Here is a 14,947-nt window from a genome sequence, read left to right on the forward strand (position 1 = left end):
TTTAAGATGGATGGACTTTCACTCCCAGAATCCCCCAGCCAGCATGCTTTAAGAGGGGTGGATTTCCACTCCCAGAATCCTCCATCCAGCATGCTTTAAGAGGGGAGGACTTCCACTCTCAGAATCCCCCAGCCAGCCATGCTTTAAGAGGGGAGGACTTCCACTCCAAGAATCCCCCAGCCAGCATGCTTTAAGAGGGGTGGATTTCCACTCCCAGAATCCTCCATCCAGCATGCTTTAAGAGGGGAGGACTTCCACTCTCAGAATCCCCCAGCCAGCCATGCTTTAAGAGGGGAGGACTTCCACTCCAAGAATCCCCCAGCCAGCATGCTTTAAGAGGGGTGGATTTCCACTCCCAGAATCCTCCATCCAGCATGCTTTAAGAGGGAAGGACTTCCACTCCCAGAATCCCCCAGCCAGCAGGCTTTAAGAGGGAAGGACTTCCACTCCCAGAATCCCCCAGCCAGCATGCTTTAAGAGGGGTGGATTTCCACTCCCAGAATCCCCCAGCCAGCCTGCTTTAAGAGGGGAGGGCTTCCACTCCCAGAATTCCCCAGCCAGAATGCTTTAAGAGGGAAGGACTTCCACTCCCAGAATCCCCCAGCCATCATGCTTTAAGAGGGGTGGATTTCCACTCCAAGAATCCCCCAGCCAGCATGCTTTAAGAGGGGTGGATTTCCACTCCAAGAATCCCCCAGCCAGCAGGCTTTAAGAGGGAAGGACTTCCACTTCCAGAATCCCCCAGCCAGTAGTCTTTAAGAGGGGTGGACTTCCATTCCCAGAATCCCCCACCCTGCCAGTCCCACACGTTTCTCTCCCAGGCTCCCTTCCACAGCTGCCTCTTGCCTGTGCTTCGGGTCAAAACTCTGAAGCGAGATGGAGAAAGGTTCTGAGGTTTTGATTTGCAGCCTTGCCAGCTGTTTGACTCCAGTCGAATAACAGGCTCTAAGTTTCCCAGGGGAGCCTGAGAAAACGGGCAGGCCCAGGGCACGTGCCAGCCAAGTCCCACCAGCGTTGTGCCGAGGCCAAACCAGTGAGGTGCAGCGAGGAACGCAGCTGTTCTAAAAATACCATCTCGGCTTGCTGCGTGCCAACGGGGCCCTTAAACCATGTTTGGAATCGGGCATCGAAGCAAGCTGCAGTGGTATTCTGCTCCTCCGTCGTAAATCGAAGGTAGCATTCTCGTTGTGCCCGTTTTTAGCTGCCCATTAGTCCTCGGTTTACAACCGTTTATTCAGTGGTTGTTCAAAAGTGACCAGCGCTGAGAAAAGTGACAGTAGCGTTTTTCACACTTAACGACCGTCGTAGCATCCTTAGGGAGGAGTGACGTGATCAAAATTGAGATTCAGGGGTACCTTGGTACTTGTCTTTCATTCGTTTCGGATGACGCGACAAATATTAAAACCGACGGGTACCGAGAAAACAGCCGGAAAAAAGGCGCCGAATTTGTTGCATTTTGAAGCAGTCGAGTCCCGAGGTATTTGGCAGCTGGCATGTACACATAGTCCTCGACGTACGACCCCAAAGGAAACCACAATTTTTGTTGCTCAGGGAGACATTCACTAAGTGAGTTTGGTCCCATTTTGTGACCTGTCTTGCCAAGTGAATCGTTGCCGTTGATAACTCAGTAACATGGTCATTATGCGAATCTGGCTTCCCCATCGATTTCGCTTGTCAGAAGGCCGCAAAAGGGGATCTTAGGACACAGCGACGGTCATAAAACCGAGTCAGTTGCCGAGAGTCTTAATCTTTTCATTACGTGACCATGGGGATGTTAACAAAGGTCGTAAGTGTGAAAAGCGGTCATTGTCCGCTTTTTCTGGTGCCGTTGTAAATTTTGAACGGTCACTAAATGAACTGTTGCAAGTTGAGGACTACCTGTATTTATGAAATTGGTCGTAAAATGGGCTGGAACTCGCTTAACAACTGTCTCGCTTAGCAACAGAAGTGTTGGGCTCAAATGTGGCCGTAAGACAAGGACGACCTGTGGAGTCTTCTTTTTTTGTTTGTTTCCTGTGTACATTTTTAAGTAGCTCGTTTAGTTTTGTCGTATAGTTTTATCTTTTTTTTAAATCCCTTCTTTGGAGTTTGTACTTTAAGGACGTGAATTAAATCCTCCTCTTCCTTTAACGACCCCATAATCCCCTGCGAGGCAGAGTCGGAGCAGCTGAATGGAGCTGAGTGTTTTACTGGCCGGATGCCTCCCTGTTGCCAGAGCGGAGTGTTGTTTCAGCTGATATATTCTCATTGTGCCCAGAGAGAGAAATATCTGCCTCTACCTAGGATGGAACTCACAGCCTCTGGATTATGAGGCGAGAGCTCCACCTCTAAACCACCACACCACTCCTAAGGACGTGAATTAAATAAAAATAAAAATTACGGCCGGGAAAGTTTCTCTTTCTCGCTTAATCACTGAAGCTCTTCCTTTCCTCTTGCCAGCAAAGACAGTCGCCTACATGCCTTACGCCGAAGTCAAGCGCGCCATGGATCAGGAAGCCCAGATGCAAAACGCAGCGGCCCGATCGGGCTCGCCTTACCGCCTCTCTCCCCGGGACATGAACAAGGCTTCGCCCCAGCCGGACATGAATGCCACCCGTTACAGTGTCCCGCCAGGTAAAATTCTCGTGCTCCTCCGCTCCCCTCGGCTGCTTTTGGGGGACGAGGAGTGGGAGTGGCCAGGGAGTCACAATTTGGGGCCCTTGGTGCTCTCTGAGCTTGGTGGTTTCCTTGCAGACGTCTCATGACCCAGCTAGGTAGTGTTATCAGGGATAGAAGGGTTTGTGGGGAGGAGAAGGAGGACGGTGGGGTCCCTGTTGCTCTCTAAGCTGGGATTTGTTTTGTTGCAGACGTTCATTAACCAATAGGTAACATCGTTTGAGCTAGAAGGGAAGGGGGGGTTGAGGATTGGAGTAGGTGGAGAAAGGAGGAAGAGGAGGAGGAGGAGGAAGAAATAGAAGAGGAAGAGGAGGAGGAGGAGGAGGAGGAAGAAGAAGAAGAAGAAGAAGAAGAAGAAGAAGAAGAAGAAGAAGAAGAAGAAGAAGAAGAAGAAGAAATAGAAGAAATAGAGGGGGAGGAGGAGGAAGAAGAAGAAGAAAGAGAAGATGAGGAGGAAGAAGAAATAGAAATAATGGAAATAGAACAGGAGGAGGAGGAGAAAAAGAAGAAGAAATAGAAATAGAAATAATAGAAATAGAGGAGGAGGAGGAGAGGAAGAAGAAATAGAAATAATAGAAATAGAAGAGGAAGAAGAAGAAATAGAAATAGAAGAGGGGGGGAAGAAGAAGAAGAAATAGGAAGAAACAGGAGGAGAAGGAAGAAGAAGAAATAGAAATGGAAATAATAGAAATAGAGGAGGAGGAAGAAGAAAAAATAGAAATAGAGGAGGAGGAGGAGAAGAGGAAGAAGAAGAAGAAATAGAAATAATAGAAATAGAAGAGGAAGAAGAAATAGAAATAAGAAATAGAAGAGGAAGAAGAAGAAATAAAAATAGAAGAGGGGGGGAAGAAGAAGAAATAGGAAGAAACAGGAGGAGAAGGAAGAAGAAGAAGAAGAAGAAGAAGAAGAAGAAGAAGAAGAAGAAGAAGAAGAAGAAGAAGAAGAAGAAGAAGAAGAAGAAGAAGAAGAAGAAGGAGAAATAGAAGAAATAGAGGGGGAGGAGGAGGAAGAAGAAGAAGAAAGAGAAGATGAGGAGGAAGAAGAAATAGAAATAATAGAAATAGAAGAGGAAGAAGAAATAGAAATAAGAAATAGAAGAGGAAGAAGAAGAAATAAAAATAGAAGAGGGGGGGAAGAAGAAGAAATAGGAAGAAACAGGAGGAGAAGGAAGAAGAAGAAGAAGAAGAAGAAGAAGAAGAAGAAGAAGAAGAAGAAGAAGAAGAAGAAGAAGAAGAAGAAGAAGAAGAAGAAGAAGAAGAAAGAGAAGATGAGAAGGAAGAAGAAATAGAAATAATAGAAATAGAAGAGGAGGAGGTGAAGAGGAAGAAGAAGAAATAGAAATAGAAGAGGAGGAGGAGGAGAGGAAGAAGAGGAAGAAATATAAATAGAAATAATAGAAATAGAAGAGGAGGAGGAGGAAGAGGAAGAAGAAGAAGAAATAGAAGTAGAAATAATAGAAATAGAAGATGAGGAGGAAGAAGAGGAAGAAATAGAAATAGAAATAATAGAAATAGAAGATGAGGAGGAAGAGGAAGAGGAAGAAGAAATAGAAGTAGAAATAGAGGAGGAGGAGGAGGATAACTGTGGAGTCCTTGCTGCTCTCTAAGTTTGTTTGTGGTCATGCAGATGTTTTATTATCCAGCTACATCATCAGAGGAAGAAAGGAGGGGTTTCTGGAGAGGAGGAAGAGGGGAAGAAATAGGAGGAAGACGAGGAGGAGGACTGTGGGCTCCTTGGTGCCCTCTGAACTTGGATGCTTTCTAGCAGACGTTTCATGACCCAACTAGGTTACATCGTCAGTGCTAGAAGGGAGTGGGGTTTGGCCTCTGTTTTTACACAAATGGCTTGATATATCGGCATTGATTGCCGTGTCATTTTGTTCACGGTTGTTTTTGGATTAGCCTGTTGTTTGCTCTAGCCGCTGCATATCAATAGGGAGCAACCCGACCCCTTCCTTTCTGGCACTGATGATGTTCCCTAGTTGGGTCACGAAACATCTGCAAGAAAACCGCTCAGCTCAGAGAGCACCAAGGACCCCACAGTTCAACCCTGAACCCCAGATTCTCTCTTGAATATTCTCTAATTCACCCGGTGTCTGTTTTCCTTTCTCCTCAGTCCTGCAGCCAGCTCCCCATCAAGTCATCATGAACCTCCAGGAAGGGGTGCGGCCCCCGCCCACCCGGCCCACCCGCCCGCCCCCACCCCTCATCCCCTCCTCCAAGACGGTGGTCCCTTCGGAGAAGCCCTCCTTCATCATGGGAGGCTCCATTTCGCAAGTAAGCAGAAAGGAGAAAAGGAAAAAGATATTTGCTTCGCTCGGTTTTCTCCGGTACCAGAAGCTCAAGGTTGGATGGAAGTCCTCGACTTACGACCATTCATGCTGCCATTGGAAGTCACGGTGGCGCTAAAGGAAGGGACTTCTGGTTATTGCAGCGCCCCTGCAGAATAGGGAGCGAAATGTCACTGCTTGGCAGCCGCCCCACACTTATGACCGCAGGGATGCTTTAACTCTCCCTGCCCCCCCCCCCAACTCTCTCCCACCCTCAGATCGTCCTTGACTTACGACCAACATTTCTGTTGCCAAGTGAGATATCCGTGAAGTGAATTATGTCTCGTTTTACAACATTTTCCGCAGTTGTTATGTGAACTGTGCGTCTGTTAAGTGAATCTGGTTCATGGACTTTGTTTGTCGGCAGCCAGTCTGGGAAGGTGATGGAGAGAGAGAGAGAGAGACAGACAGACAGACAGACAGATAGAGAGAGGGGGGAAATAAAGAAAGAGTAAGACAGAGAGAAAGAGAAAGAGAAAGAGAAGAAGGGAGAGAAAGAAAGGGAGAGAGAAAGAGAGAGAGATATAGATAAATAGACAATAGAGGTAGAAAGAGGAGAAACAGACAGAGAAAGAAAGAGGGACAGGTAGAGAGAGAGGGGAGGAATAGAGAAAGAGAAAGACAGAGACAAAGAGAAAGAAAGAAGGGAGAGAGAAAAGAAAAAGAAAGAGAGAGAAAGAAGAAGGGAGAGAGAGAGATGTAGAGAAATAGATGATAGGGGTAGATAGAAAAAAATCAAGAAACAGATTGGAGGGGAGAGAATGAGAATCTATATGACTTAACAATTGAATTGATCCCAAAATTTCTGTTACTAAGTGATACCTTTGTTCAATGAGTTTTGCTCCATTTTATATTTTATTTAGTTTAGTTTATTTAGCTTATATACTGCCCCCTCTCCCCAAAGGGACTCCTTTCCTTCCACAGTTCTTAAGTGAACCATGCTGTTGTTCAATCAGTCATATTCGGTCGTTAAATGATTCTGGCTCCCCTCTTTGACTTTGCCTGTCAGACGGTCGCAAAAGGGGATCCCATGACCCTGGGGGACACCATGACCGTCATAGCTATGAGTTAGTCACCAAACGGCCGAAATTTTGTCCACAGGGCTGCTGTGACCACGGTCTCAGCATTTCAGATAGCGTCCAAAATTAAATCAGAGTCCGAGGCAAAGTTTTCCTCAAAGTCCCAATTTAATTAAGAGAGCCACGTTGGCACATCTGGGGAAACCCGAATCTGAAAGCTTCCCGGTTTTCCCCAACCAGTTGAAAGTTCAAGATCCTGCCCCCCCACACCCACAAGTCCATCACACGGTCCAATCTCCCACTGCCACAAAGACAGATTCCTCCCCTCCAGTTCCGGGCAGGTGCAGAGACAAAGGATGACCTTGGCTTTCTAAGAAGAATGTTGTTATGGCTACCTATCATCTAACTCCATACAATCCCCACCTCCCATTTTCCCACAATAGAAAATGCATAGTAGAATAATAGAAAGTGCAGCAGGCCAAAGATCCAAAAGGAAAGATGGCTGCAGGCCTGACACACACGGTCCTAAGTGTGGAAAACGGTCATTGCTCCCCCTTTTTCTTCAGCGTTGGTCCCTAAACGAATGGCCATAAGCCGAGGACCACCTCTGTGCCCCTTGGGCACCCTGATCTGGGTGTGTGCCATCCTTGCTCACCTGACCAAGCCTGCCACTCTGTCCCTTTGCGAGTCAGCTGCTGGACGCACAATTTATTCCTCCCAAGGTCACACCCAACAATTTCCTTGCAAAATTAATGTCTTGTGGAAGGGCCAGGCCCACCTTGTCCGTAGCGGGACCAAAGAGGTTAGCTGGGGCGGCAGAGGGCAGGGCCGCTGAGGCTTCAGCGTGTCGAGGGTTGGTGCAGCCCCACAACGGAGGCGCGCCAAGAAGCCCCGGAGCCCTTGTAGGTATGGGGTCTCCTTGTGGTTGCCTGGCAGAGCCGAAAGGGGACAGATGGGGGGGGGGGGAGGAGATGAGTGGCGAGGGCAATTGAAGAGCAGGCTGGGGGCTGGGAGGCTCCTTAATTCATGGCCGTGGGACTTTGGGGAGGACCAGTAATGAGGAGGGCCACGGAAGCCTTCCCAATGCCTTTCCAGGAATTTAAGCATCCCTTGCCTCCTTAAATTTTATACACTTTTGTTTTTTGTTTTGCTTTTGACGTTTTATTGCACGTTGTTTTTTGAGAGAGATGGGAGGTTCTTAAATTGGATGGGTGGATGGATAGATATAGATATAGATAGGTAGGTTATCTTAGGTAGGATGGATGGATGGATGGATGACTACATAGATACAGTAGATAGATGATAGCGATGATAGATAGATAGATAGATAGATAGATAGATAGATAGATAGATAGATAGATAGATAGATGATAGATAGATGATAGATAGATAGATAGATAGATAGATAGATAGATAGATAGATAGATGATAGACAGATATAGATATAGATATATAGATATAGATATAGGCAGGTAGGTTAACTTAGGTAGGATAGATGGATGGATGGCTAGATAGATACAGTAGATAGATAATAGATAGATGGATAGATGGATGGATAGATAGAGTAGATAGATAGATAGATAGATAGATAGATAGATAGATAGATAGATAGATGATAGGTTAGCTTAGGTAGGATGGATGGATGGATGGATGGATAGATACAGTAGATAGATGATAGGTAGGTAGGTAGGTAGGTAGATAGATAGATAACATACATAGATAACATAGATAGATAATGTAGGTAGGTAGGTACAGTAAAATAAATAGATGATAGATAGAGTAGATAGATAGATACATACATAGATAGATACAGTAGATACAGTAGGATACGATAGATAGATAGATAGATAGATAGATAGATAGATAGATAGATAGAGATAGACAGATGATTGATGATAGATAATTGATTGATAGATGATAAATATGATTGATTGATAGATGAAAGATTGATGATTAATTGATATATTGATTGATAGATGATAGATAGACAGACAGACAGACATAAATCTAGATGAATAAATAGAGGAGGAGAAAGCCATGAGAGATAGGCGTGGAGAATTCAGATTGCTCTTCGTATAGATAGTCTGTACCAAAACGGGTGTCTCCAGGACAAACTGGATTTCAAGCAGCAGGGTTCCCAGCCTCCCCCCACAACCTCCCCCCCCCCACTCCAGCAGCTCACACGCCCACCCGTAGAAACCAAGCGTGTCACACCTGCTCTGTCTCCAGGCTCATCGGCGACCCGTTCCGTATTCAGCCCACCTGCGGGATTTCTCCGTCGCCCTACCACCAGGCCTGGCAGGTGCATTCATCCCAGCTACAGCCTGTCCCGGCACGTAATTACCTCATCTCTCAAAGTGTGCTTTTCCTCCCCCTCATAGGGAACACCAGGCACTTACCTGTCCCACAGTCAGAGCTCTTATGGCCAGGAACCAGCCAAGCCACCTGGAGGCTCCATTTCGCTCGGCCTGCCAAGGCAGCAGGATTCCAAGTCAGGTAAATAACTGAGGAGGCGAGGACGGGCGCGGCCTTGGCTTCTACGCAGGTGTGCAGAAAAGCAGGGGCTGGTGGGCTCCTTGGCCTTCAAAAGACCAGTTAGCTATGAGTGATGGTCTTAAGATGGAAAGGTAGCAATAGCCCTTAGACTTATCTACCCTTTCACAGTGCTTCTACAGCCCTCTCTGAGCGGTTTACAGAGTCCACCTCTTGCCCCCAACAATCTGGGTCCTCCTTTTACCCACCGTGGAAGGATAGAAGGCTGAGACAACCTTGAGCCAGCCAGGATCGAACTCCTGGCAGTGGGCAGGGTTAGCAGTAGCCCTTAGACTTACATACCACTTCATGGTGCTTTTGCAGCCCTCTCTAAGCCGTTTACAGAGTCAGCCATCTTGCCCCCAACAATCTGGGTCCTCATTTGACCCACCTCGGAAGGACGGAAGACTGAGTCGACCTTGAGCAGGTCAAGATCGAACTACCTGGTTGTGGGCAGAGTTTAGCCTGCAATGCTGCCTTCTAACCCCTGCGCCACTATAGAAAGGAGGAAGGGAGGAAGGAAACAGGAAAAGGAAGGAGGGAGGGAGGGAAGGAAGGAAACAGAGGGAAAGGAAGGAGGGAGGGAAGGAGAAAAGAGAAGAAGAGACAGAAGGAAAGAGGGAGGGAAAGACGGAAAGGAAGGAAGGAGAAAAGGAAGAGAGGGAGGGAGGGAGAAATAGCAATAGCACTTAGACTTATATACCACTTCACAGTGCTTTTTCAGCTCTCTCTAAGCGGTTTACAGAGTCAGCCTCTTGGCCCCAACAATCTGGGTCTTCATTTTACGGACCTCGGAAGGACGGAAAACTGAATCAACCTAGAACCAATCAGGATTGAACCCCTGGCTGCGGCCTGAGTCAGCCTGTAATACGGCATTCCAATCACTGTGCCATCATTGCAAGGAAAGGAAGGAAAGAAGGCGAAGAAGGAGGGAGCGAAAGAAGGAAAGGAAAGGAAGGAAGGAAGGGGAAGAGGGAGGGAGAGAAAGAAGGAAGGGAGAAAAAGAGGACGGAATCAATAGCACTTACACTTCTATATTGTCCTATAAGGCTTTACGTACTTTCCAAGTGATTTACAAAGTCAGCCTTTTGCACCTAACAATCTGGGTCCTCATTTTACCGACCTCAGAAGGACAGATGTCTGAGTCAAACTCGAGCCGGTCAGGATTGAACTCTTGGCTGTGGGCATAGTCAGCCTGCAATACTTCATCCTAACCACTGCGCCATCATGGCAAGGAAGAAAGTGAGGGAAGAAGAGAAAGAAGGAAAGGAAGGAGAAAAGGGAGGGAGAGAAAGAAGGAAAAGAAGGAAGGAAAGAAGTAAGTAACAGCAATAGAACTTAGACTTATAAACCATTTCACTGGGCTTTTACAGCCCTCTCTAAGCAGTTTACAGAGTCAGCCTCTTGCCCCCCCCCCCCCCCCCCAAAATCTGGGTCCTCATTTTACTGACTTCGGAAGGATGGAAGGCTGATTCAACCTTGAGCCAGTCAGGATCGAACTTCCTGGCTGTGGGCAGAGTTTAGCCTGCAATGCTGCCTTCTAACCAGGGGTAAAATGCTACCGGTTCACATCCTTTCACACAAACCGGTAGGGACGATTGTCGTCGGTTCCGTGAACCAGTAGTAAAAAACAAAAATAATTACAAGGATCACGCCGATCAGCTTTGAGTCGCGCGATTGTCGGAAGCTCCCCCCACTTTTTAAAGCATTTTTTTTCCTGACTCTTTGCCCGAACCGGCAGGAAAAAAACGCTTTAAAAAGTGGGGAGAAAAGGTTCCGTGAGAGTCAGCTGCTGCGCCTTGCGATCGTGGGAACCCTTTTTTCCCTTTTTAAAGATTTTTTTTTACTACCTGTATGCCCGAACTGGTAGTTTAAAAAATGCTCCCCCCCCCCCACTTAAAGCATTTTTTTTCCTACCAGTTCGGGTAGTAAAAAATTATTTTAAAATTTTAAAAAAGTTGGCCACGCCCACCCAGTTACAGGACCACACCCACCACCAAGCCACGCCCAGCGAACTGGTGGCAAAAACTTTTCCTTTTCACCACTGCTTCTAACCCCTGCGCCACAACGGCTCTCTGAAGTGGCCTTCTGGGCAGTTCTGGCTCCCAGGATTGGGGTTAGTGTTTAAGAAATTGGACCCTTAGCCAAGATCCAACTGGCATAGGCTTGGATACTTCTGTGGCTGTGTGGGACGAAAGAGCTTGGAGTGGGTGGTGTGTATCTTAAAAGATCTTGCTTTCTTTGAAGCGTCCCTGCCCTACATCAAGCAAGAGGAATTTTCACCCCGGAGCCAAAATTCACAACAGCCCGAAGGCTTGTTAGTAAGAGCTCAGCACGAGGGAGTCGTTCGAGGTAAGCCCAGCTTGAACCAAGGAAGAAAATGTGCGTTCTTGACTTGGTCTTGAGTACGTCCTGTTCTATAGGGTCCTTGGTTCTCGGTTAGTCGTATAGCCTTGATTGTCATCGTGCAAAATAAATACAACGAAACTGGGGTTGAGCCGGATTGTTTTCTTGCGGATGTCTCCTTGCCCGACTAGATAACGTCATCAGGACTGGAAGGAAGTGGGGATGACTCTCTGTTTATGCACAATGGCTGGCTCTATCCGTGTTGGTGGGGGATGAGGTAAATTGAGGACTACCTGTAGCTCAGAAGCGTCAAAATACTTAATATTACGTGTAATAACGGCAGCAAGAATCCTATACGCACAGAACTGCGAAAAACAAAAATACACCAACAGAAGAAAATGTGATTAAAAAAAAAAACTATTAGAATGCACTAAAATGGACAGACTCGCAAAAGAAATAAAAGAGAAAGAAGAATCTGAGTATTATTTTATGATTTTAAAATAGTATTATTTTAATACCATTTTATAATGCCTTGGTAAGGCCACAATGTAGAAAAGATGCTGAGACTCTAGAAAGAGTGCAGAGAAGAGCAACCAAGAGGATTAGGGGACTGGAGACTAAAACATACGAAGAACGGTTGCAGGAACTGGGGATGTCTAGTTTAAGAGAAAGAAGGACTAGAGGAGACAGGATAGCAGTCTTCCAATATCTCAGGGGTTGCCACAAAGAAGAGGGAGTCAAGCTATTCTCCAAAGCCCCTCAAGGCAGGACAAGAAGCAATGGGTGGAAACTAACCAAGGAGAGAAGCAACTTAGAACTGAGGAGAAACTTCCTGACAGTGAGAACAATTAATCAGTGGAACAGAAGTTGCCTCCAGAAGTTGTGAATGCCCCAACACTGGAAGTCTTTAAGAAGATGTTGGATAGCTATTTGTCTGCAACGGTATAGGATTTCCTTCCTAGGCAGGGGGTTGGACTAGAAGACCTCCAAGGTCCCTTCCAACTCTGCTATTGTATTGTATTGTATTTTATTGTATTTAATATGGAATTTATGGTACAAATGGCTAGAGAAAAGATGCAAAAAATAAGAGTACAATACAATACAATAGAAGAGTTGGAAGGGACCTTGGAGGTCTTCTAGTCCAACCCCCTGCCTAGGCAGGAAACCCTATACCGTTTCAGACAAGAAAGCAATAAAGGGGGGGGGGAGGATTAAGAAATTAGAAAACAATAAAAAAAAACCGCAGAATTAACAAAAGGGGGAAAATGTAAGATAGGTTTTATATAAAATGGTACAGAATGAGAAATATAAGAGAAATATATGCACATAGAAGGATATAAGATGTATATAGATACAGACATGTAAAGGTATATATGTATGCATAAAAGAAGTATAATGGATGTTTAATGATGTAGAAATGTTGCAAAGATGATATTTATGTTTAAAAATATCTATATATATAAAAAGAAGTTATGGGTGCTGTAAAAAAAAAAGAAGTGTCAAACACAAAGCCCATAGGCCGAATTCAGCTCGCAATGTGGTCGGATCTGACCCCCGGGGCCATCCTGGAAAATGTAAGGGGCCAGCCAGCATGGCTTCAGCCTGGTCTAAGTGCGAAGAGGAAGCATGCCAGCAGTTTGGGAAGTGGCGTCAAGCTGACCACGCCCACCCAGTCAGCCACGCCGAGTGAATGGCCTCAAGTTGGCCATGCCCACCCAGTCGGGCACGCCTCCCCCCCGGAGGTCAACCCCAGCCCTGATGCGGCCCTGAATGAAATTGAGTTTGACACCCCTGCTGTAGCTGGTGTCGATGTTCCAAATAGCATCCAAAAGTAAATCAGAATCCAAGGCAAAGCATTGCTCAGAGTCCCAATTGATGAAGAGAGCCATGTTGGCACATCTGGGAAAACCCGAATCTGAAAGCCTCCCGGTTTTCCCCACCCACTTGAAAGTTCAAGATCTTGCCCCCCACACTCACAAGTCCATCCCATGGTCCAATCTCCCACTGCCATGCTGGCAGCTTCCACCCATCCAGTTCCGGTCAGGTGCAGAGGTGCAGAGACAAAGGATGACCTTGGCTTTCTAGAAAGAATGTTGTTATGGCTACCTATCATCTAGCTCCGTACAATCCCCACCTCCCATTTTCCCACAATAGAAAAGGCAGAGTAGAATAATAGAAAGTGTGGCAGGCCAAAGACCCAAAAGGAAAGATGGCTGCAGGCCTGACAGCTGGTTTCATTACACCTGCAGGTCCATCCTCACCATTGTTCCCCTCTTCCACTTCTCTGCAGGTACAAACACCATCCAAGAAGGGAGCATCACTCGGGGGACCCCCACCTGCAAGGTTTCCATGGAAGCGATGCCTGCTTTGCGTGGCTCCATCACTCAGGTATTCCCACCTTGCTTCACCTAGATTCCCCACTGGCTTTGTGGGAGGACAAAGGCGGCGGGTTGGACTAGAAGACCTCCAAGGTCCCTTCCAACTCTGCATTGTATTGACCTGGGCCGTGGCACGAAAGCAACACAGCCAGAGAGCAGGTCTAACTGCCTTTATTGCTTCAACAGTGCCCCCAAAGGTCCCCATGTTTACTACAAGTCCTGGAGCAAAGCTCTCGCATGCACCTTTTTTACAATAGCAGAGTTGGAAGGGACCTTGGGGGTCTTCTAGTCCAACCCCCTGCTCAAGCAGGAGTCTATGCCTTTTCAGACAAATGGTAGTCCGATCTCTTCTTTAAAACCTCCTGTGATGGAGCTCCCGCAACTTTGGAGGCAAGTAGTTCCACTGGTTAATTGTCCTCACAATCAGGAAGTTTCTCCTCAGTTCTAAGTTGCTTCCCTCCTTGATTAGTTTCCACCCATTGCTTCTTGTCCTGCCCTCAGATGCCTTGGAGAATAGTTTGACTCCCTCTTCTTTGTGGCAAACCCTGAGATACTGGAAGACTGCTATCATCTTTCCCCTAGGCCTTCTTTTCATTAAACTAGCCATGCCCAATTCCTGCAACTGTTCTTCGTATTTTAACAGAATATAAAACAATACCAGAGTTGGAAGGGACCTTGGAGGTCTTCTAGTCCAACCCCCTGCTCAAGCAGGAGTCTATGCCTTTTCAGACAAATGGTAGTCCGATCTCTTCTTTAAAACGTCTGGTATTGAAGCATTCACAACTTCTGGTGGCAAGTTGTTCCACTAATTGTTCTCACTGTCAGGAAGTTTCTCCTCAGTTCTAAGTTGCTTCTCTCCTTGATTAGTTTCCACCCATTGCTTCTTGTTCTGCCCTCAGGTGCCTTGGAGAATAGTTTGACTCCCTCTTCTTTGTGGCAACCCCTGAGATATTGGAACAATGCTATCATGTCTCCCCTAGTCCTTCTTTCTCTTAAGCTAGACATACCCAGTTCCTGCAACCGTTCTTCATATGTTTTAGTCTCCAGTCCCCTAATCCTCTTTCTTGCTCTTCTCTGCACTCTTTCTAGAGTCTCCACATCTTTTTTACATCGTGGCGACCAGAACTGGATGCAGGATTCCAGCAGCCTCTGGCTGCGAGTAGTCCAGTAAGCCAGGTTAGCCAAACAGTAACCAGTAACCAAACAGTAGCCAGGGCCAGCAGTCCATAAGCCAGGTTTAGCCAAAGAGTAATCTCCAGGCGTCAGCAAGTTCACACAACGCTTTGCAGATTCAACATTTGGTCCAGACAAATGCCCCTCCCACTGGCACCTCCTTACATCTCAGTCCCCAGGTGTGGTGTGCCTTGTGGAGGGGGGAGGGGGGAAGTACTTGATAGCAGTGTTCCAGTATCTCAGGGGTTGCCACAAAGAAGAGGAAGTCAAGCTATTCTCCAAGGCACCTGAGGGCAGGACAAGAACCAATGGATGGAAACTAATCAAGGAGAGAAGCAACTTAGAACTAAGGAGAAATTTCCTGACAGTTAGAACAATTAACCAGTGGAACAGAAGTTGCCTCCAGAAGTTGTGAATGCTCCAACACTGGAAGTGTTTAAGAAGAGACTGGACAAACATTTGTCTGAAGTGGTGTAGGGTTTGTCTGTAGTGGTGTAGGTGTACGTGTATGTGTT

At 46.5% G+C, this 14,947-nt stretch overlaps 1 protein-coding gene across 1 annotated transcript in view; it reads left to right on the forward strand.

The window, feature by feature from the left end:
• Positions 1 to 14,947, forward strand: part of NCOR1 (nuclear receptor corepressor 1) — a 140,663-nt gene that overhangs the window by 79,073 nt on the left and 46,643 nt on the right. The window contains exons 22-26 of the mRNA XM_081940448.1: positions 2,440 to 2,613; positions 4,771 to 4,931; positions 8,385 to 8,499; positions 10,783 to 10,887; positions 13,172 to 13,269. Of these exons, the coding sequence (XP_081796574.1) occupies positions 2,440 to 2,613; positions 4,771 to 4,931; positions 8,385 to 8,499; positions 10,783 to 10,887; positions 13,172 to 13,269 (653 nt within the window). The remainder of the gene's footprint in view (positions 1 to 2,439; positions 2,614 to 4,770; positions 4,932 to 8,384; positions 8,500 to 10,782; positions 10,888 to 13,171; positions 13,270 to 14,947) is intronic.

The sequence above is a fragment of the Natrix helvetica genome (genome assembly GCF_964273705.1).
Source record: "Natrix helvetica genome assembly, chromosome: 2".
NCBI lineage: Eukaryota > Metazoa > Chordata > Lepidosauria > Squamata > Natricidae > Natrix > Natrix helvetica.